This window comes from Nyctereutes procyonoides, unplaced genomic scaffold, assembly GCF_905146905.1.
Source record: "Nyctereutes procyonoides isolate TBG_1078 unplaced genomic scaffold, NYPRO_anot_genome, whole genome shotgun sequence".
NCBI classification, from domain to species: Eukaryota; Metazoa; Chordata; class Mammalia; order Carnivora; family Canidae; genus Nyctereutes; species Nyctereutes procyonoides.
Window position 1 is genome coordinate 14115499 of NW_026575147.1, and position 20505 is coordinate 14136003.

A 20505-nucleotide genomic window follows, 5' to 3' on the forward strand; every position below is an offset into this window, starting at 1 on the left:
TGTATATAAAACATTTTAGTGCAACATTTTACAAATAGTTTTCCTTTTAAAAAAACAAACAAAAACAGATCAACAGCTCTCTACATCATGCATGGGTAGTTTTCTTACCCTGTTTTTTTTTTTTTTCCAACAATAAACGCAGAGAAACCATTGTTTGAAAAGAATATGAAAACCTGCTATAGAGACACCCTGATGAGCGAGGGTGTGGTCATATCCATGTCCTGGAATGGGCCTAGCACAGTGTAGTTTTTTCATTAATGCAACATTGTAGCTTGCAGATAGATAGGTCAAGAGAACAGCTGGTGTTCTTCCTCTCCTGGTCCACGGCCTAGAGTTCAGGGAGGCCATGCGCAATGAGATCTCCCAGCAGCTGGAGGGCACCATTACCACTCATCTGACACCAATTTCCATTGAAATGGCTGAGAAGGTCCTGTGATTTTCACACAAAGCTGAAAAGATCACCCTTTGATGGATACGCATCCCTCAGCCCCAGAGAAAAGACATAGGGAAGAAAAAAAAAACCCAATTATTAAAATACTGGTTTCGGTTTCTTCCTTTCCAATCTCCTGCCACTGCTTTGTTATCTAATTCCATGCATTTACCTACTTTTCTATAGCTGAGAGCCAATGCAGAGTCAATTCAAGTTGTTACACCTCCAGTTGCAGCCACCCCTCTGGAATCTTTCCTTTCAATGCAAAGTAAGCCATCTTCCCTTGTTGACTCAGGCTATACATTGGGGGCCAATTTCCCACAGAACGTCCACATGTCGTAAATGAAGAAATAGGGCAAAGGACTGCCTTTTCCCCTCACTGCTGAGCCAGTGGACTCTGTACCTCCAGAGCGTTGATGCAGCATACGTAATAAACGGGAATGAGCATATCAGGCAACAGGGGGGATGAAGGTAGTGGTGCCTACAACACGGTCTCACTGGAGACTACTGGTATAGGGGGAGGAAAAGGAGGCAGGCCTACAAAAGCCTGTGGGTCACCTGGCTCTCCCTCAGCTGTGGCACAGCATACCCCGAAACGGATCAGCACCTGCATGGCTTCCCATGGGGTCCGTTCAGTCTCAGGAGAGACAATAAGCTCTCTGGTTAGACTTAGCTCCAGAATCCCTGGTGGCTTTTTTGAAACTGGGAATTCCCTTGGGATTTAAGATGCAAGTTCAAGAGGAAAGGAGGTGGTGGGCTCTCAGCCAGGCAAAATATAGGAGCGCCTGGGTGTAAACACTTCTCCCATGGAGCGAGCACAAGGAAACACCTGTAACCCACACGACCACTGTGCCCCGGGGGAGCCAAGCATGTTGCCCCATAGTGTAAAGCTGGCCTTGTTGGGCTTAATGAGCGGGCATTCGAATGAAAAGCCACCATAACAATGAACAACCAAATCCCCTAAAACCATAAACAAGATCTAAGAAGGCAAAGGGCAAAAGCCCACACAGGCATGGGATGATTTTGCACTGAGACTCGGTCATTGGAATGGGTTACAACCGGGCTGTGTCTGGACCTCTCCTGGGCAGATAATTCTCATAGCAGTAAGACACAGGGGGAGGGAAATGGTGAGTTAGAAAGACATTGTTACCTTTGAGGAAAATCTGAAACCAGTTATTCCTCGTCTGGTCTCCAAGGTCAGGCTCTGGGAACCAACCTGTCCCACCACAGACCCTTGCAGGAACTTAGGTGGCAGCCCACCCCACGCCCATACGGTATATGGGGTAGCTGCTTTGGCCTTGGTGGTTCAGCTCAGCACTGTCCCCTTTGCAGGCTCACTGGCCACTTTCCCTTAAAAGTTTGGCAAAGCACCTTAAAATAGAAGCCCACCCACTCACAGATCAAGCTCCTACAGAACAGATCAAGCCAACAACTAGCCTTTTTCCCCTTCCTTCACAAATCATTGGCTTTGGTCAGTATGAAAGTGAGTAGCTGCTAAAAGCAGCCCTCTGCCCACTTTAGCTGGCAAACGGTGAGCTGTTTGGAGCTTTTGACTTATTCTCCAACAAAGTTGTTGTTGTTGTTGTTGTTTTGGCAAGCTTGGGATGAAGCTATTTTTTTTCCTCCCTGACCAGCTAGTCGGGCACCATCTACTCCTAATGGGGTTATGCAGGATTTCTCCTGTACATACACAATTCTTTGAAGCAAAATTCAACACTTTCATCTTGACTACAAAGTGGTTCCAACAACTCCAGCTGAAGGAAAAGATACAAATTGGGCCCGCACTACGCATCATTTTCAAGTCTCGTTAAGAAAGTAAAAAACAAAACAAAACAAACAAACAAAAAAAAATGTTTGGGTGGGTTCTGATCCACAGGCAGTGTTTTCAAGTGTGCAAAAACAGTAAGTCTTGGAAGAGACTCCTTTGCTCCAGAAAGTTCATCCTTCCTTTTGCCATCGGTGGTGTATTAAGAGAAGTTCATCCGTACCGTTACGGATCCAAAAAGAGTAAAACCAAAGGGATCTAAAAAGAGTCCATTACAAAGAATGAGAATCCCTGTAACATCTACCAGAGAATACTATATAAATTGGGAGAGTAGATGTGGCATTTGGAGCTACTTGCTACATTACCAGAAACAAAAACAAGAAGCCTAACTCTGCAGGGTAAGGACAACTGCTCCAAGACGGCCAAGCAACCAAGACTGCCACCTAGAGGCAGTCTGTCTCTGTGACCCATCAGGGACTTTGAACCCTTCTCAAGTCTTGACAGTTTTCAGCAGCAGGGAAGGCGCTCCAGAGTTTGGGGGCCGTGTCTGCTGTGCGATCACAGAGCAAAAGGCAGGGAGAGTCTCAGCTCCTCCATGGCTGAGGTCCACTGGGGTCCCCTTAGTCTATGGCTCCTGGGTGGATACTGAGCACAGGAGGCTCCAGGCAAGTGGGAGAGTAGTTGAGGTGTGGTTCCTTGATCCATAACAGGGGTACCCCGTTCTTCCCATCCGAGTTCTTGCTTGAGTTCCGGCTCTTGAAGCGCACCAGCAGGATGGTGATGACGAGGATGCCGAAGATGGGGAAAGGGTAGAAGAAGACGAAGTAGAAAAGCGCGTCATTGGAGCAGATGATGGACTGCAGGGTAGAACCTGAAACAGAGGCATGACAGTGAGGGCTCTGTTCCCAGAAGACCTCACCCAGCCCACCCTGTCTTTCCCCTGATGCTGCCCAAGGGAGGGAAGAGCACCCTCCCCGATCATAGCCTCATTCTCACAGCAGTGCCTCTTCCAGTTCATAGCTGGAGACTCATGTAAAGGAAGGCCTCCATTTCCCACTGGGAGCTAGTATTGCTGCTTGGAGAGCCATGTAATAAAATGTAGTTTGTTGACTGTGGGCCCAATTGCATCTAGATGGGGAAGCTGACTCCGCTTGGGTCTGTGACTCCTGCCTGGTGACATCTGACATGTCCTTTTGCACTTGCTTCTGCTCCAAATATCCTTCTTTGGGATGTCACATATACTCTCCCTCCCAGCTTCTGAGAGCAGTTTTACCGGAAGTGATGCTTACTTGCTTAATGTTATCAGTTGAAATGCCATCACGGGCTATTTACAAATGTCCACAGTGTGTCTGTGGTTGCATAGAATTCAGTGCTACTTATTCCTGGATATGCAAGAGAATGAAACCCACCCCCTGCCCACTCCCCATACCCAGTCAAGGTCTGCTCTGGTGTAGACTTTAGCAGGGGCCCATTTTCTCTGGAAAAATAAGGCTGCTGGGTGACCTCTGTGTTCTACAAAGCTTATTAATAAATAAGGATATCCACGGTGGGCAGATAAAATGTGGTCTGAACACCCTTGCTTGCGCTTTTGGGTCATTCAGTAGATTGTTGGGGGGGAGTCTGAGTAGGATATAGGCTTTTCTCTACTTTCCTTTCTACTGCATAGCTGTTGCTCACTATTCTTAAGAAAATTCAACATTCACTTATTAGATTTCCAAAATATATAAAATTGCTGATAGTCACTCACTTTTGACTTACAAAGCCTCAATTTCATATGGTTCCATCTACTAAATAGGAGGTAGTCAAAGAAAAGAAAAAGCTGACAAACTAAAAGACTCAAATCAAAATTACCTGGTAAAATGTTTTGGCTGAAACAGAAAATAAGTTACCATTTCTAGCAGATTTTGTTATTTCTGCATTTAAGCCGATTCTACTATTACAAATGCCATCTTCAGTTTGCTCGATCCCACACTTTGACAGAAGGGCAACTAAAAGAGTGCCTTGTTAGAACAAATTATTCAGGTCAGCGATTATTTCTTCCAGTCTCTGGCCACAGAGTCCCTTGATCTGATGAGAAGTCTGAGCTTGGGACCTCTCTGGAGCAGCAGCTGGTGGGGAGCAGTGCCCTGCAGCATCACTGGTCTTCCCAGACAACCATGCAAAATCCACCTAAACCTCTAAGTCGCCCTCCAAAATGCACATATGAGCCCGGAATATGGGAGGAAACAGAGCAGTGATGTGCTCGGGCTCCTTTTTTTTGTTTCCTTCTTAGGAGTCTAAAATACGCTAACTGGCTAAAGGGCAACTAGGTGGGATATTCTAGAGAGTGACACAGTAACACCTACCAATATACTTGGGTAATGAGATCTCACTAGCATAGAATCTGGTGGAACCTCAAATTGATTATGAAGATCACATGGTATGTTATCACTTTAACTCCTATCCTCAAGCGTGAACATATGAATTGGTACATCAAAGCCGAAATGCCCACGACAGGTGGGGAAAATGCTTCTTAACCCATACTCCATGTCTGATCTTATTCTTCCAGACTATTGGAACCAACAGTTGGAACCAACAGGGACATCCTTCCCCTGTAACTTGGGAAAACTCACTTGTGTCCAGGACTCGGATGCCGATGGGGGCCGACTCCTCTTCCGTCAGCCGGTACCACTCCTTCTGAGGGCTGGGCAGCCACTCCTCCACACGGCAGGAGTAGTTGCCTGTATCCCGGGGGCTCGCCTGCAGCACTGTGAGCCGGTAGAGCAAGGGGGAGAGCCTCTGAAAGCGAAGCCTGCCCTCCCAGGGGCTGCCTTCTGGGCCAAAGACTGCATCCGGGCCCACGCTCAGCAGGGCCATCCGCTCCGTTGGGTCCTCCTCTTCTTCCTCATCCCCTTCCTCCTCCTGCTCTCCCAGGCCCAGGCCGTCCCTTTCTCCTCCAGCTCTAGTCCTCAGAGAGTACCAGGCCACAGCAAAGCGGGAGTCCTGACTTGACCGAGAAACAATGCTACAGTCCAGCTGGAAAGCTGCTTTCTCGGACACTGTGGCATTGGGGACCACTGTGTCCACCTGCAGGGCAGCATCTGGGGGAGACGGGCAAAAAAAGGAAGAAGAGGTGTTTTTCATTCCTTTGCTCCAAATAACCTGAATGTCCATCTCCCAACACATGATAGCCACATAGTAATATATGACACATACACAGTGAGAGGAGTAAGGGGGTGGGTGCTGTGTGCAGGGAGGTGTGGAAGAGGAGTTGAGAAAGAACACTGTGTACCCTACAAGTCACTGTATGCAGAAAAAAATGTATTCTATTCGGACCCATGTATCTGTTTATATGTGCATCAAATTTCTGCGGAAAGCTGGTGCCATGGCTGCTTATGGGAATCTGGGGAGGAAGGGCCATTTATTTTCACTGTAACCTCTTGCAGTGGCTGACATCTATCTGGACCTTCAGAATGTGACCTTAATTGGAAATAGGGCCTTTGCAGATGTAATGGACTCCTACTGGATTTAGGGTGGGCCCCAACCCAATGCCTGGTGTCCTGATAAGAAGACAAGGGGATGCACAGAGAGAAGGACAAGTGGATACAGAGGCAGAGACTGAAGCAATGCAGCCACAAGCCAAGGGGATGCTTGGGGCCATGAGAAGCTGGAGGAGGTAAGGAAGGATTCTTCCCTAGAAGCTTTGGGGGAGCCTGGCACTGCTGACAGCTTGCTTCTAGACTTCTAGCCTCCAGAACCATCAGAGAATAAATTGTTGTTTTAAGCTACCAAGTTTGTGCTAATTTGTGATGGCAGCCCCAGGAAACTAATTCACTCCTCAGCAGCTTTTGAGCTTAAACTGTGTGTATGTGGACTGTTACCTATGCCACAGTGAATCTGAGGAGGTAAGTATTCTCCAAGGACTGAAGCCCAAGAACAGAAAACAATCCTGAAAGGGCCCCTTGCCTTGAGCACAGAACCCCCCAGAAAGAGGACACAGACAGCATCCTCCCAACTGAAATGGGAGACACAAAACAGCCAGCGAGAGGTAGCCAAGCAGGTGAGTCACAGTCACAGACATCACCAGGGAGCCATAATCTGTTCCTTTGTTTTGCTGCTGCCTTTCTTTTTCTTTTCTTTTCTTTTCTTTTTTTTTTTTTTTTTTGGCTCACTGAGGTAGGTACTAGAAAAATAATTCATTCCCTACCTCCTAAATGGCCTGTTTGGTTCTGTTTATGAAATGCTCATGAAAGATGCCAACACAACAGCAACAAAAGTAGTGATACCAAATCAGATTCTGCTTGGACGGAGACCAAACAGGAGCATCTCCCAAGTATTGTCCGGGTTTTCAATGAATTGGCTTAATGTTGTTCACAGGTGCACATAAAGCTGGAGGTCCCCCCACCTTTGTGGGGGCTTTGCCAAGGCCCCTCCACACTCCCCCATGGCCCATCTAGAATCTCAGTGTGCACTGCTGGTACAGGAAGGCTCAGGTTCTGGCTACAAGTGGCAGGAATGGCACCTGGGCCAGGTTGCCATGGCAGAGAACATGTTGGAGGGCAAGGTGGCAGGCCACAGGATATCCAGTCATAGGCAACTCACACTCCTTGACTCATTGGCTTATCCTTCCAGAGAGCACAGCTGACTGTAACCTCAGAGCCATCATAGAGAAATACTGCCAATCAAGGGGCAGTCTAGGGCACCTCGGCCCTGCAGAGTCTGTCACACTAGTGTCCTAAAGCTCCCAGCAGCTGGCCAATAAGATGCAATGCACTCAAAATGGCAAGATGATCAGAGACCACAAGATATTTAGTTCCTCAGAGGGGCCTTTTCCCCATCAACTCTCCCTTTGTTTTCTTCTCATCTGAATGCTTACAATCTAAAGACTTGTTTATTTGAGAGAGAGTGAGAGTGAGAGCATGAGCAGAAGGGGCAGAGGGAGAGAGAATCTCCAGCAGACGTGGCACGGAGCGCAGAGCCCGACCTGGGGCTTGATCTAGCAACCCTGAGATCATGACCTGGGCTGAAACCAAGGGTCAGTGCTTAACTGACTGCATCACCTGGGTGCCCCTGATGCTTATAATTTAAGCATTTAAATTTAAATTTCCTGGCCCCTTCCAGTGCCTTGTCTTCAGCAATGACTCAATAGGAGGTTTTTTTTAATGAAACTAATGTCCACCGGCCCACGCCCCCTCCTTCCCTTTAACACATCTAATTTGGTTGCCCAAATTGGCTAGAATTGACCAAACCATGTCCCTATGCAGACTTTAGCACTATTTCCTGTTTCAAGGATAAGCCATAAAAAGAGGTTTGCCTCTGCCTCTCCCCTGTACGTTACGCTGGAATGCAGCTGGCACTCCATACGTATCTGTCTGCCCCTGAGCCCCGGGGTTGGGATGTGCAAATGGGTGGGTGTTGGGGGAGGAGAGTGTTCAGCTGCCACCTCTCTACAATTTTGCCTCAGGGGGAAGACATGCAGCAGTTTCTAGCCCCAGTAAAAAGAAAAAAAAACAAAAGCTCTTGGGAAATGAGTAACTCAATGCAGAGGTGATTTCCCGTCTAGCTTAGGCAAGACACAGAGCAGTGAGATAATGCCCCTTTCCTGTAACAAAGGGTGTATTCACTCCTGAAGCGTGTTCCATGACGCATGGGGTCAGCACAGCTGGGTCCCGCCAACAAAAGAGAGCCACTCTAGTGAGATGTGGAAATGTGACAAATGCTTCCAACAGACCACACATAGGAACACTGGGATGTGCGGAAAGCAAACAAGACAAAGCGTTCCCACCAACACAGGCCACAGGTTCATTTCTGCTCCCTGTCCTCTGGGGGACTGCTGACTTTTTGCTATGACTGGGATGAATGAGGCTGTGATGCTGCAGAGGACCAGGAGCCTGGCATCCCTCTGCTTTCGTCTTGTGTTGAAATGCATGACCATAATTACACTGAGTGATTATGTGCATATACATACATTAGAAACAGCAACAAGGACAAGAGAGGCCACACAGAACAGTCATTGGTACCACTAATGTTATTAGAAAGTGAAAGACTGAATCTCATCTTTTTCTATTTAGGGCGTGCTACTTCTATTTAAAGCATGCGAATTGATTCTTTTCCACTGAGAATACATATGCTTAATTTTTTGAAACCACATGGCCACTGTATCAAGACTTTTGCATATCCACCACCCTCTGAATCAGAATGCACTGTTTAAAAAGCAAATATTCTCTGTTCTGAAAGAATTGATTGAAAAATGCTATTCTGGTTAAAAAACAGAATCACTCTAGGCCAAAGCCAGATGTGCAATTTTCCATTTACTAGGGGGGAAAAAAGTTGAGGCAATTCTGAGTGCAGATGCAAAATATAAGTGCTCGTATATTTAACTGCAAACACTGTATGAACACAATTTTGTGCAGCGCACAACACATGACACTTGCAGGGGGAAATACCCGAAGCAGTAGGGGACTGGGGACATGAATGCTCACCTGGCCGCATGACGGTAACAGCCATCTGCCCAGCTGTGTCCTCTGCCCGCTTGTACCACACGCCGCTGGGGCTGGGCAGCCACTCCTCCACCCGGCAGCTGTAGGTGCCACTGTCCTGCACCGCCACGTTCTGGATGAAGAGCCGGTACACGCCTGATGAAGGACTCTCCAAGTGCAGCCGCCCCTTCAGGTTGTTCTTGGCCGCCTGCTCTCCATAGTGGAAGGTGGCCTCGCGGCTCAGGAGGGCCACGGTCTCCCTCTCCGGGTGGTTGGGCTTCCACACAAACCACTCCACCACAAGCTGGGAGGCTGTGCTGGTGCGGTTTAGCACCACGCACTCCAGCTGCACCTGCTGTGTCTCCAGGACCGACAGATTCCCCTGTGCCTGGCTGAGCTTCAGGCGGCTGTCTAGAAAGGCAAGGAAAGACATACGAGCTGCAAGGAGCGACAGGTGATGGGCGTGCACGCGCAGTGTGTGCCTTCCCCACACCAAAGGGCAGAGGCACACACTCAGTTAGCAGAAACATTTCCCAGGTGTGGTGCCTGGCACGTTCAGAGCCCCTTGATCACGCATCCGAGTGCATGGACTACAAGCAGCTCACGGTAACAGCCGTCCCCCAATTTATAGCTCATCAGTTCAGGTGCATAGGAGAGGACAAGCATGAGGTATAGATGACTCCACATCTAAATGACAGCAGCTGGAACACCTGGGTGGCTCAGCTAGTTGAGCGCCTGCCTTCGGCCCAGGGTGTGATCCTAGAGTCCTGGGATCAAGTCCCACATTGGGCTCCCTGCATGGAGCCTGCTTCTCCCTCTGCCTCTCCCTCTGTCTCTGCCTCTCTCTCTCTCTCTTTCTCTCTTAAATAAATAAATAAATAAATAAATAAATAAATAAATAAATAAATAAATAAATAGGATCTTTAAAAAAATATAAAAATAAAAAAAATAAATGGCAGCAGCCCATGAGCATATGGCTAGGAGGGGCCAGGCAGGAAAGGGCATGATGAGACCCGCCCCCGCCCCCCTCTCACAAATCTTGAAAATTGACAGTGTGATGGCTAGAATATGCTGGACCATCCACCACGAAAGACCTGCAGAAGCGACAGTTAAGTGTGCTCCTGAGCTGCCCTTACAAACTGCAGTTCTTACTTTGTCGGGTTCCCTCTCAAGTTGGGAACAGGACTGATCTGATCTCAGTAAAGAAAAGCCTGATACTGATGGAACCGGTGACTTGAAAACTCAGCCAGTCAGATTCTCCTCCCGAGAAAAAGTGTCACTAATGATGGCACACTCTGATGACACATCTGTAATTTCATAAAAGGTCCTGATGAGTGTATCTGGACCACGGGGATCAAAACCCTACAAAACAGTAAAAGTACAGAATCACATGGGTAAGGATACCTCCGGACTGACACCTGAGGAGGGGGAGGGCCACGCATGATCATTTTTTTACACCCCAAAACTGTCAGAATATTTTACCATGCAATGCAGTAAATTCTGTAATTAAAAGGTCTAAAAGAAATAAAATAACAGAAAAAAAAGGGGTGCCTGGGTGGCTCAGTCAGTAAAGCTACCCACTTTAACTAGGGTGCTATTTTAGTTAAAATGAGCTAGGAACACCTCTCTGAGGAAGAATGAGATAAATGAATATCTATGGTCAACATGTTCCAGGCTCAGAGAACCTGCTGGTACAGGCCAGTCAGTAAAGCCACCCACTCTTGGTTTTGGCTCAGGTCATGATCTCAGGGTCATGAGATCGAGCCCCACGTCGGGCACCCTGCTCAGTGCAGAGTCTTGCTTATGATTCTCTCTCCCTCTCCCTCTGCCCCTCCTCTCATTCCCTCTCTCTGTCTCTTTCAAATAAATACAATCTTTTAAAAATTAACAGAAAAAGTATTTTAAATAACCAGTCACCCAAAACACACATATACATATACCCGTGTGTACATGTGTCTGTGTACGAAGATATTAACTCTAGTTGTCTCTGGGTTGAAAGATTATTTTCTTCCTTTTTCATGTGTTTTCCAAAATCTCTATAAGCATATGCTTTCTCATCAGGAAAAGGAGAGGGGTGGTATGTAGAGAAAAAGAACTAGAAGCAGGAGAAGAAGAAAAACAACAAAGAAATGAAAAAAATCTCCACTGAGAAGGAGGGCTGTGTTGTTTTAATCAGTGTCCTGTGAGTTTGCTGTTTATAGCGTTAGCATTCCCGCAGAGATCTTACTACATGTGTTTTGACAAATACTCATGCAGCCCTGTGCGTTGGCCCAGTTAGCTCACTGTGAGTCTGTAGTCTCAGATGGGGAAGTTCCCTCGATAAATTTAGGATCCACCGAGAATCTTTTAGTTTCTGTGCAAACAAGCAAAAGCAAAGGATGAATGGTGCCCAAGGGGGGAACTCGAGGTGGGCAGGGGATCCTGTGCTTCTAGCAGAGAAAGTGACCAAAACCGAAAACAGACAGGAAGAAACAGAAACCTAAAAGAACATCTGTGAGCCAAATGACAAGTGTCCGCGTTCAAAAGCCCCGAGGACTGGCCTGAGGTCTCTGGAAAAACCAAGAGGGAACAGACAGCCCAGAGCTTCCCTCACAGTGTGCGCCAGCAGAAAGGGTTCACAAAGGTGTCATTGCAAGGCACTAAGAGCCCTGCACTGGGGCAGTCTTAGCAACACAGCACCCCGAGGGAAAAGAGGGGACCAGCCCCACTGCAATCAGCATGGGCCAGGCCACATCCAGGCCTCTGCACCTGGTACCACATGCTGTCTGAACCAGTATTTACTGAGGCCTCCTGGGAGACATGCTGTGCAAACACAAAGGTGAAAAATATATACACACACATTTACTTCTATACATAATATCTGATAATAAATGCATTTCCATAAATACAAATAAGCAGTTTGTAGTTACTTACATATGCAGAGGTAAATAAACAGAATGCCAGGTGGGGATGTATGCTACACAGGGGACAGGGAAGAGGGTACAGGGTAACTAGGGTGCTATTTTAGTTAAAATGAGCTAGGAACACCTCTCTGAGGAAGAATTAGATAAATGAATATCTATGGTCAACATGTTCCAGGCTCAGAGAACAGTAAGTACAAAGGTCCTGGGGTGTTCAAGGAGAGCAGCCGTTCATTCCTCATTCAGTCAGTATTTATCAGGGTACCATATCAGTGGCTGAAAATACAAAGACACAGCCCTGTCCTCAAAGTACTTAAAGTAGAGTGGAAATGAAATGCAAACATAGAATTGTTACACTTGGTGTTTTATAAGGAAAAAGGAGCCTCTGGTGATGTGGGAGAAAGCAGGGAAGGCTTCCTGGAGGTGGTGCTGAGTGAGGTCTTGGGGATGGGGAGAAGCAGAAGGAGTGAGGCATTCCAGGCAGAGAAGACAACATAAATGAAGGCATGGAGATGAGACTTGAGGTGGCAACATAGCGCCCAGGCCCATCAGGAAGGACAGGCAGCCTGGTTGTTTATACTGCAGGCTAAGCAGGAATGAGGGATGGAGAGGGAGCTTAAGGCCACATTGTGGGGGGAGTTCATAGAACTAGAGCTCTTTAACAAGAAAGGGGAGAGTGACATGGAAAAGATATGACCTGGGGCACCTGGGTGGCTCAGTGGCTGAGCGTCCGCCTTCAGCTCAGGGCATGATCCCGGGGTCCAGGGATCGAATCCCACATTGGGCTCCCTGCAAGGAGCCTGCTTCTCCCTCTGCCTGTGTCTCTGCCTCTTTCTGCATGTCTCTCATGAATAAATAAAATCTTAAAAAATATGTGTATATATGACCCAAACTTCTCCTGGGTTGTTCCAGGAGCAAATGTAGAATCTGGAGGGGAATTACATGGAGGGGGTTTTTCAACAAGTAGGACTGCCCTGTGGTGGATGGAACAGAATGGGGTCCTGTGGAGGTAGGAAGTGTTCCCTCCCCCTGAAACATTCCAGCAGAAGTCAGGGGCCATCCCTGGTCCGTCTGGCAGCAGAATGAGGGCTGCACCCACAGGCTCTGAGTGGGCAGGTGGTGGCGGGGGAGGGTCCACTTTGGAAACAGGAAAGGCTCCTCCCTGGGCTGAAATGGGTGATAAGGAAGAAAGGGGAAGCAGAGGAGGGAGACCAGAAAGCACCTTTCAGACGAGAACGCTGGGTATGGAGCTGGCACCAGCCCGAGATGTGGGGTGCCACCTGCAAACCCAGGAGAAGATCCAGGTGCCGCCGGGGACCCTGCCGCGCCGCCTCCTGCTCAGCACGGCCGCCCCTTGGGCGTCTGCCTGGTGAGAAAGATGCTGCCCCTAACAGCAGAGTCGAGGGTGCTTTCCTGAGGTTGTCCTCGGCACCAGAATGCCCCGCAGCCAAAGCCAGCCAAAGCCGTGCTAGGACGCCGGCCTGTGCGCCTGCCCCTACCCCCAGCTCCGGCCCGGCAGAGCCCGTCACCCCCACGCGGTGTCTCCGCGCTAAGCCCACTGGCCCAGGATGGCTCCACCCTGTGTCCTTACCTGGCTGCTTCACAGTGACTTCTGTGCGCCCTGAAACCTCCTCGGCCAGCTTGTACCACGCATAGTTGGGGCTCAGCAGCCACTCCTCCACGTGGCAGTAGTAGCTGCCGCTGTCACTGACCTCGGCTCTCTGCACGGTGAGGCTGAACAGGCCCCCGGACACATGCCTCTCGAACTGGAGCCTGGGCCGCAGGCCCTCGTCCTCGGCGTAGGTGCCAAACTCGAAGGCGGAGCTGTGGGTGGTCTTCAGGATGAGCTTGCCGTCGGCGTCCGAGGGCTTATGCACGTACCAAAGCACCGCAAAGTGGGAGTTCGGGCTGGTCTGGGACTTGACGGAGCAGTTCAGCTGGATGGGCCTGTTCTCCACCAGGGTGAGGGTCCTCTTGGATTTGCTCACCTGCAGCTTTGTCACTGCAGAGGAAAGGGGGCCACTTCAGCAGAATGGCTGCCACCTGCCCCCTTGGGCATATGCCAGTCCCCGACCTCCCCTGCAGCCTCCAGCCTCCAGCTCCAGGAGGACAGGCCTCCTCCAAAGCGGGGATCGGTGTGAGAGAGGTGGTGTAGAGCTGGCCTCACCCCAACCTCCCTCCATCTGCCTCGCCCCTCACTCAGTCTCCCGCCTGCTCTCCTCATGTCACGTGGCCTCCAGGGGACTTTGCTAGAAAACTCAGATCTTCCCAATCATTTCCCTGCTTAGAAACTTTAATGGTTCCCAACTGCTTATGGCTTATGGAGAAAAAAAAATTCCTTTCACACTACAAAGTCCCTCCAGGGTCTGGCTCTCACCCAGATGTCCTGGTTTATCTCCAGGACTCACCCCACAAGCCCCCCACCCCGACTCCAGCATCTCTGCACCTCTTCCCTGAGTTCTGGTCACTGTTCAGCTGACTTCTCTGCCTGGCTTCCTCCACCATCTCCCCTCTGGCCCTTCTGTGCACTCGTCCCTCCACCCCTGTCCTTCCTTCCCATCCTACTGGGCCAGAAGCCCCCTCTCAGCACTGGCATCAGCCCTCTCTACGTATCTTCCATATCTTGCAACTGTTTTTCCTTAGTCTCTCCTCCACCCTAGTCTGTGAGCGCTCTGAGGGTAGAAGTCAACCTTTGCTCTTGTACTCCACAAACATTTCAAGTGTGGCCCCACCGATGCTAAGTGCTAGGGACACCCTGAATAACAACACTGTCGTGCCTAGTGGAGGTTCTCATTGTTGCACCCCCGGAGCCTGGCACAGTGCCTGAGCTGCAGAAAGTGCTTGATCAGTGTCTGCTGTGATACGTGGGGGAGAGTATGCCAGAGAAATCTGGTAGCCCGTAGTTAGAGGATTGCTGGGGTGATCTTCCTGGGTGCAGAGAGTGGGAGGAGGCTGAAAAGAAAGTGGTGAGCAACAGGACAGAACAGAGCTAACTCCAGGGTCCTTCCCCTGGCCGCCCTGCTCCAAAATCAGAAGGGAGGGCAGACTGCAGAGTGCCACCCTACCTGCTAATTAATGACAATGCTCACCTTTAAGGAGGCAAGAAGCCAAGGTCTAAGGAAATATATCTTATGAAGGTAACCTGGGATCAAACCCACTTCATCCTTATTATACTTGGTACTGCTTCTCCCTCCCCACCAATCTCCCCTTACTGAAAAAGTTTAAAGAAAGGAAAAAGACGCAGCTCTGAGTTCCTCCTAGGGAGCTAATAGTGAAAGCAGCTTTGCACACTCCAACTCTATGAATGAATAACTCATTAGTGAATCAGGGGACACTCTTCACCAAAGGACTGCCGACTTCACATTCTCACAGGCCTTCTCAAACCATCAAGAACACAATACGAGGGGTGCCTAGGTGGCTGTTGGTAGAGCATCTGACTCTTGGTTTCGGCTCAGGTCATGATCTCTGGAGCATGAGATCAAACCCAGCGTAGAGCCCTGGGCTTGGAGTCTTCTTAAGATTCTCTCTCTTTCTCTCCCTCTGGCCCTCCCTCAGCCCTTCACCCTCTCTAAAAAGAAGAGGAAAAAAAGAAAAAAAAAAAGTAACACACCAATATGAGAGCATGAGAGCAATCCTCCGTCCCATGCCCCACCCTTCTTTTCATCTGTTGTTGTGAACAAGCCCAGTCTCCTGCCTTCTCCCTTCTTCAAAAACACAAAGTCCTCCAGGGCACACTGGGAATCCAGGGCAGGGTTTACCAGTAAGCGTCCAAGCTCTGCAAACTAGATGCATATTAGCTTGCCAGTCGACTTTTCAGATCGGATTCCTACAATACTTGAAAACAACCAGCTCCCTTTTCATTCCTTTCCAACCCAATTCACCGCATGCAAATGATATCTATATCAGCACAAATGATACCACCTGAATTATCTGGTTCTTGTCCAAAAAACTGGGTTGTTCAGTGTAGAGTAGAAAGAGCTTTAAAATGTATTATTAATTGGGGCTAGATTATTTTTGCAACTGTTACTAAGGAAACCTCAATTGCTATAGTAACTGCATATGTTAAACTGAAATCCTATGACTAAGCCTCAATTCAGTCACATGGTCTGAGTACAAAAATCCAAGGAAGAGAGATGTTTCAAAGCATTTCCATTTTTCTTTCCTTCCCATGTCAAAATATTGTGAAGTATTGAAAAGCTTAAAAGAGAGGCATTTTTGAAATTTGGTGCACGCCTGACAGGTGGGCAAGGGGTCAGCTCCTATTCTACATCTCAAGGGCAGGAAGGGCCTTCCCTTGAAGTGCAGGAGAGCCAGCAGCCCCCGTGCCTAATTAGGAAGATCTCAAGAGTCCTGTCCTGATACTGCCCTGGGCGGTGGGCAGCCTGCCTGCACCATCCTCATCTGCAGAGGAGGGGGGGCCCAGCCCACTTAAGGACCGTAGAAATTTTCATCTGCCTGATGACAAAACCTCAAAGGAGTGTTGTGTAGGCTAAATGCAATGGTCTATGGAGAGAGTTTAGCACAGAACCCAGGAGAACATAAACGTCCAATATGTATTCACTATTTCCATTTCTTTTGGGGTCTCTGGGCTTGGCCCACATTCAAAGCTCCACATGAGATCCAGAACTGGCAAACCAAGTGGCAAACATGCTACTAAGAGTGTGGCAAGTGTGCTTGTGGGACAAGCAGCAGCATCATGGGCGTCACCTGGGAACTTGCTAGAAATGTAGACTTCCAGACCCACCCCTCACAACCCGCTGACTCAGAATCTGCCTCTAACAGGATCCCTGGGTAACTCAGGCACCCCTTAAAGCCTGAGAATCCCTGGGGCCCTATGAGTGAAGTAAGATTTAGGGAGGGCAATGGCACACAGGTGAAAGGAAAGCTGTCAGGGGACAGAGGCTTGGTTAATCCCCAACAGTGAGTCAGCAGGAGGAAGGGGCAGGAAGAGAGGCTGTGGAGAGAGGCCCCCCTCCTGCCAGCACAGGCTTTGGCTCCACCTGTGCTGCCTCCTGCCTTGGGATAGGGTGGGGGGCATCTCAGGCTCCCAGGCCTGTGTCCTGTTTGAGAGGAGGGCTCTTTCCTTCTGCATCTGAAGGGTTCCATTCCTAGGCCTCTCGTGGAGTGGAATCGTGTGTCCTGCATTCTGGGAGAGGCTGCTGTGTTACAACAAGGACAGGGTGGTGGACAGTGAGAGGCATCTGGAGGAATTTAGCAGCAGGGAGGAGCCGTGGCTTCACTGGCCACCTATCCATCCAGGGGACTCTGCTTTGTGGGTGTGCCCCTCACACAGAACTCCTTTCTTCCACCAGTGAAGTCCTTTTACACCCTGCTAGAGCTCTTCCAGGCTGCCTCACATTTTGATTTTTAATTTTTTTAAAAGATTGTACTTATTTATTCATGAGAGACACACAGAGAGGCAGAGGGAGAAGCAGGCTCCATGTGGGGAGCCCGATGTGGTACTTGATCCCAGGACCCCTGGGATCACACCCTGAGCCAAAGGCAGATGCTCAACCACTGAGCTAACCAGGCGTCCCGAGGTTAATTTTTTGAAGGCCTTTTCTTTCCTACTAAATTATAAGCACCTGATGGGCAGGGACTGAGACCCAACCATTCGCCAAACAAATTAATAAATGGATGAATTGAAGAAATAGGTGATTGGTCTTTTCTTGGAGGTATGGGAATATATAAGGGAAAGGTATTTAATCCTGACTGTGACAGGAGGCACGGCACGCTTGAAAAAGCATGTGATGTCTGAGCTCAGCCCTGAGAAACCAAGTGGGTAGGTGTTGCCCAGGCACGGGAGCGAGAGAAAGGGCATTCAAGAAAGAAAGGACAGGTGAGCAAAGGTGGCACATTCGGAGAAAACCAAGTGGTCAGGGTGGCAGATAGAGTCAGAGGTCAGCCTCCACCGCCAGACTGCCCAGAGCGTGGACCAGACCCTGCCTACTCGAGGCTCTCAGGGGGCCTGTCTGTGGCCCTCAGGCATCAGCATCACCCAGGGACTTCCTGAGACCACTACATCCCAAAGAGACCTGCAGTTTGACGAGTCCCCAGCTAAGTCTGAGGGGTACTAAGCTTGAGAAGCCACAGGTGCGGTGGTGAGGTGGCCATGGGCCACGGGAGACAGCACTTTCTGTGCGGGGGCTGAGTAAGGCCAGAGGAAGCAGGTGAGGAGATTTGGGGCAGTGAGTGAAAGTGAGAGAGAGAGAGAGAGAGAGAGAGAGAGAGAGAGAGAGAGAGAGAGAAGACTGTTCTTTCTTAAAGACATGTGACAGTGATCAGAAAAGTGAGGCATGGAGGGGGCCAGTGGCGGGGCAGCAGGCATCTGTCAAGTTGAGGGGAGCAAGTCTGCCAGGAAGGGAAAGCTACGGGGGAAGAATGAATGAAGGAGGGTGCATGTGAGTACGTGCGTCCCACCCCCTCTCAGAGAAGGAGAAAGCAAAGGTACCTGTCAGCCAAGCAGTTACTACACGGTACAGTTCCTGCATCCTAAGAGCCCCCCTCTTTTCTCTCCCCCTGGTCATGCCCTGTCTGAGCCCCTAGAATCCCTGCCAACCTTACACTCAGCCTGCACTGGAGCTTCCCGGCCGCAGGCCCCTGCAGGGAGAGCGTCCTAAGCCCACCAACAGGAGCTTGTTGCTCCCAGCTTAGGGCCCGCGGTGGCTCCCCAGGACAACAATTTTCAACAGGGCAGTTATGCCCCAAGAGACATCAGGGAAATCTGTGGGCAGGTCTTTCCTTGTCACATTGACTGGGTGAGGGGTGAGGGGCAGGGGCAAATGTTTAATGGACTAAAGCCAGCGTTTGATGCCAACCCGTGTCTGGGACAGCTCCATGCAACACACCTCTGCTTCATTTCTTGCATGACTTTCAAATGACATTCATATGGGTGAAAACGCTGTCCCTGAGCCTGGAACCAACTTTCGTTTTACCATCACCACTATATATATATATATATTTTTTTTTTTTTGCATGGTTTTAACATATGCTAGGTAAATGAAGGGAGGGAGGTTTTCCTTTATATTGTTCAGCATTGCTGCAAGAGTAACTCAGGATTTCGGAAACCCCGTCAGGGCAGCAGCACTGCTGGGGCTGACAGGCCTGACAGTCAGTTGGTCGGTCAGTTTTTCTAGGGACAGAGAAGCAGTGCGCCTGCCCAGGGTAGCTGCCCCTGACCATGGATATGTTACAATACATCATTTTATTACAAACCACTTTAAAAAAAAATCATCCTTTATTCCATAATTAGTGCACTGTAACAATTTTTAAAGATTATGTCAGTAGGAATGTTATACTGTCTAGGAATTTCATTTTAATAGCAATAAAGGGACTCTTCTAAATTGTTATAAAAGGATTATACGATCCGAGCATGATTAGAACTCCTGATTGCTTAGAATGTTCGTATTTAATACACTTATAGATAACTTTCTATGTGCTGAGCACTATTCTAAGCACTTCATAAATATTAACTATTTGCTCCTCACCAGATCTAGGAAATAAGTATTCTTATTCCCAATTTTATAGAAATGGGCCAAGGTCACACTGCTAATAAATAGTAGAGCCAAGGATCAAGCCCAGGCTGCTACTCTGTCCTTGCTTTTAAGCATAGGTCATAGCGCATATGATGACCCTCCCTGCTTCGGTGTATAACCAGGGGCTCCTTTGGCCCTTGCCAACATACCTGGGGCCAGACCCCTCCTTGACCCGATGCTTCAGTCATATCAAAGCATGTATGCTGCTTCCTTCCACCATAATGTTCTTTGCACACTCTGTTCTGAGCCTGAGATGTCCCACTGCCCACCCCCAAAACAAGCTGATTCCTTCCTAATGCCTACCGCCCGTACCCCAGGCCGGCTCTCCCACCACCCTTGTGACTCTTCCCTGTGCTCCCCTCTGCCCAGGAACTGGGACACACCTATTTCTGCAGCTGCGGCACCCAGCATGGAAACAGACACACAGTAGGTGCTCAAACGTGCTTGCAGGAGGCAGTGGGAGGGAGGAGCGAAGAGAAAGTAGCAAAAGTTTGGAAGTGGAAACCGCTGCTTAGGAGTAACCCAGACGTGCCCTGTCTGCAGACAGAGCAGTGACCCTTATGCAGGGAGTGTGCACAGGTGCACCTGGCGTCACCATGACAACGAGGCCTGAGGAGTTGGGGGCGGGCTGGGGACTCCCCTAGGGCTCTGGCACTCCTGCTCCCTGTCTCTGAGCACCGTGCGCGCAAGAAGCCTTTTGCACACAGCATGCGAGGAGAACCCCAGGTTCTCCTAGAAGTAGGGGCCAGTCCCACTAGGGATGAGGCAGCCTGTCACTTACCAGACTGTGACAAGGGCAGCCACTGCTCACATGCCCTGGACCCATGCAAGTCAAAGAAAAAGCGCTCAGCTCTCCCCATCTGCCAGGTCAGCAATAAGAAATTGGAGAAAACGGATTTGGCAGCATCCAGAGGGTATTAAATATTCATCCTGACTACCCATCAGTAAAATCCCAGCAGAATACACCCACTGACAAGTCGGCTTTCTACACCGGAGGCTGTCCTCTTGGAAGCTTGTTTATTGCTTTGTCAATTTGAATGTGCAATATTTAATAGCCAGACCAAGAGAGGGTCATAAACATTTGGAAAATGAGTGCTGACATTTCCCTTATTGCTTCTGTATTTAGGGATATGTAATTGGAGGGTGTTTTTGGTGCTAGAGAAAATCAGAAGGAAGAAAAGCCCTGCTTCAAAATTAAAAGAGAAAAGAATTGATTACGAGGGAAGGATCGAATATGTTGAACTGGCTTAAAGTCTTGCCTAAATGCCCCATGGGGGTCACATTCTATGATCAATGGGAGTCAGGCTGAGCTAAATCAACAAAATGGGAGTGATGGCATTCCTGGAAGATTTCCTTGGGGACCAGCAGATGGAACAGGAAGTAGGTAAAAAAAAAAAAAAAAGTCGATAATAGATCC

The 20505-nt window shown here is 49.0% G+C and overlaps 1 protein-coding gene across 3 annotated transcripts in view; it reads right to left on the reverse strand.

Annotated features, from left to right (window-relative positions):
* IGSF3 (immunoglobulin superfamily member 3) overlaps positions 1-20505 on the reverse strand; it is a 92302-nt gene continuing 71797 nt past the window's right edge. For all 3 annotated transcript variants that reach the window (XM_055312337.1, XM_055312335.1, XM_055312336.1), the window contains 4 exons: positions 13145-13555; positions 8657-9064; positions 4808-5275; positions 1-3066 (listed from right to left, as the gene is read on the reverse strand). In XM_055312337.1, the coding sequence (XP_055168312.1) occupies positions 2816-3066; positions 4808-5275; positions 8657-9064; positions 13145-13555 (1538 nt within the window). In that variant the 3' untranslated portion in view covers positions 1-2815. The remainder of the gene's footprint in view (positions 3067-4807; positions 5276-8656; positions 9065-13144; positions 13556-20505) is intronic.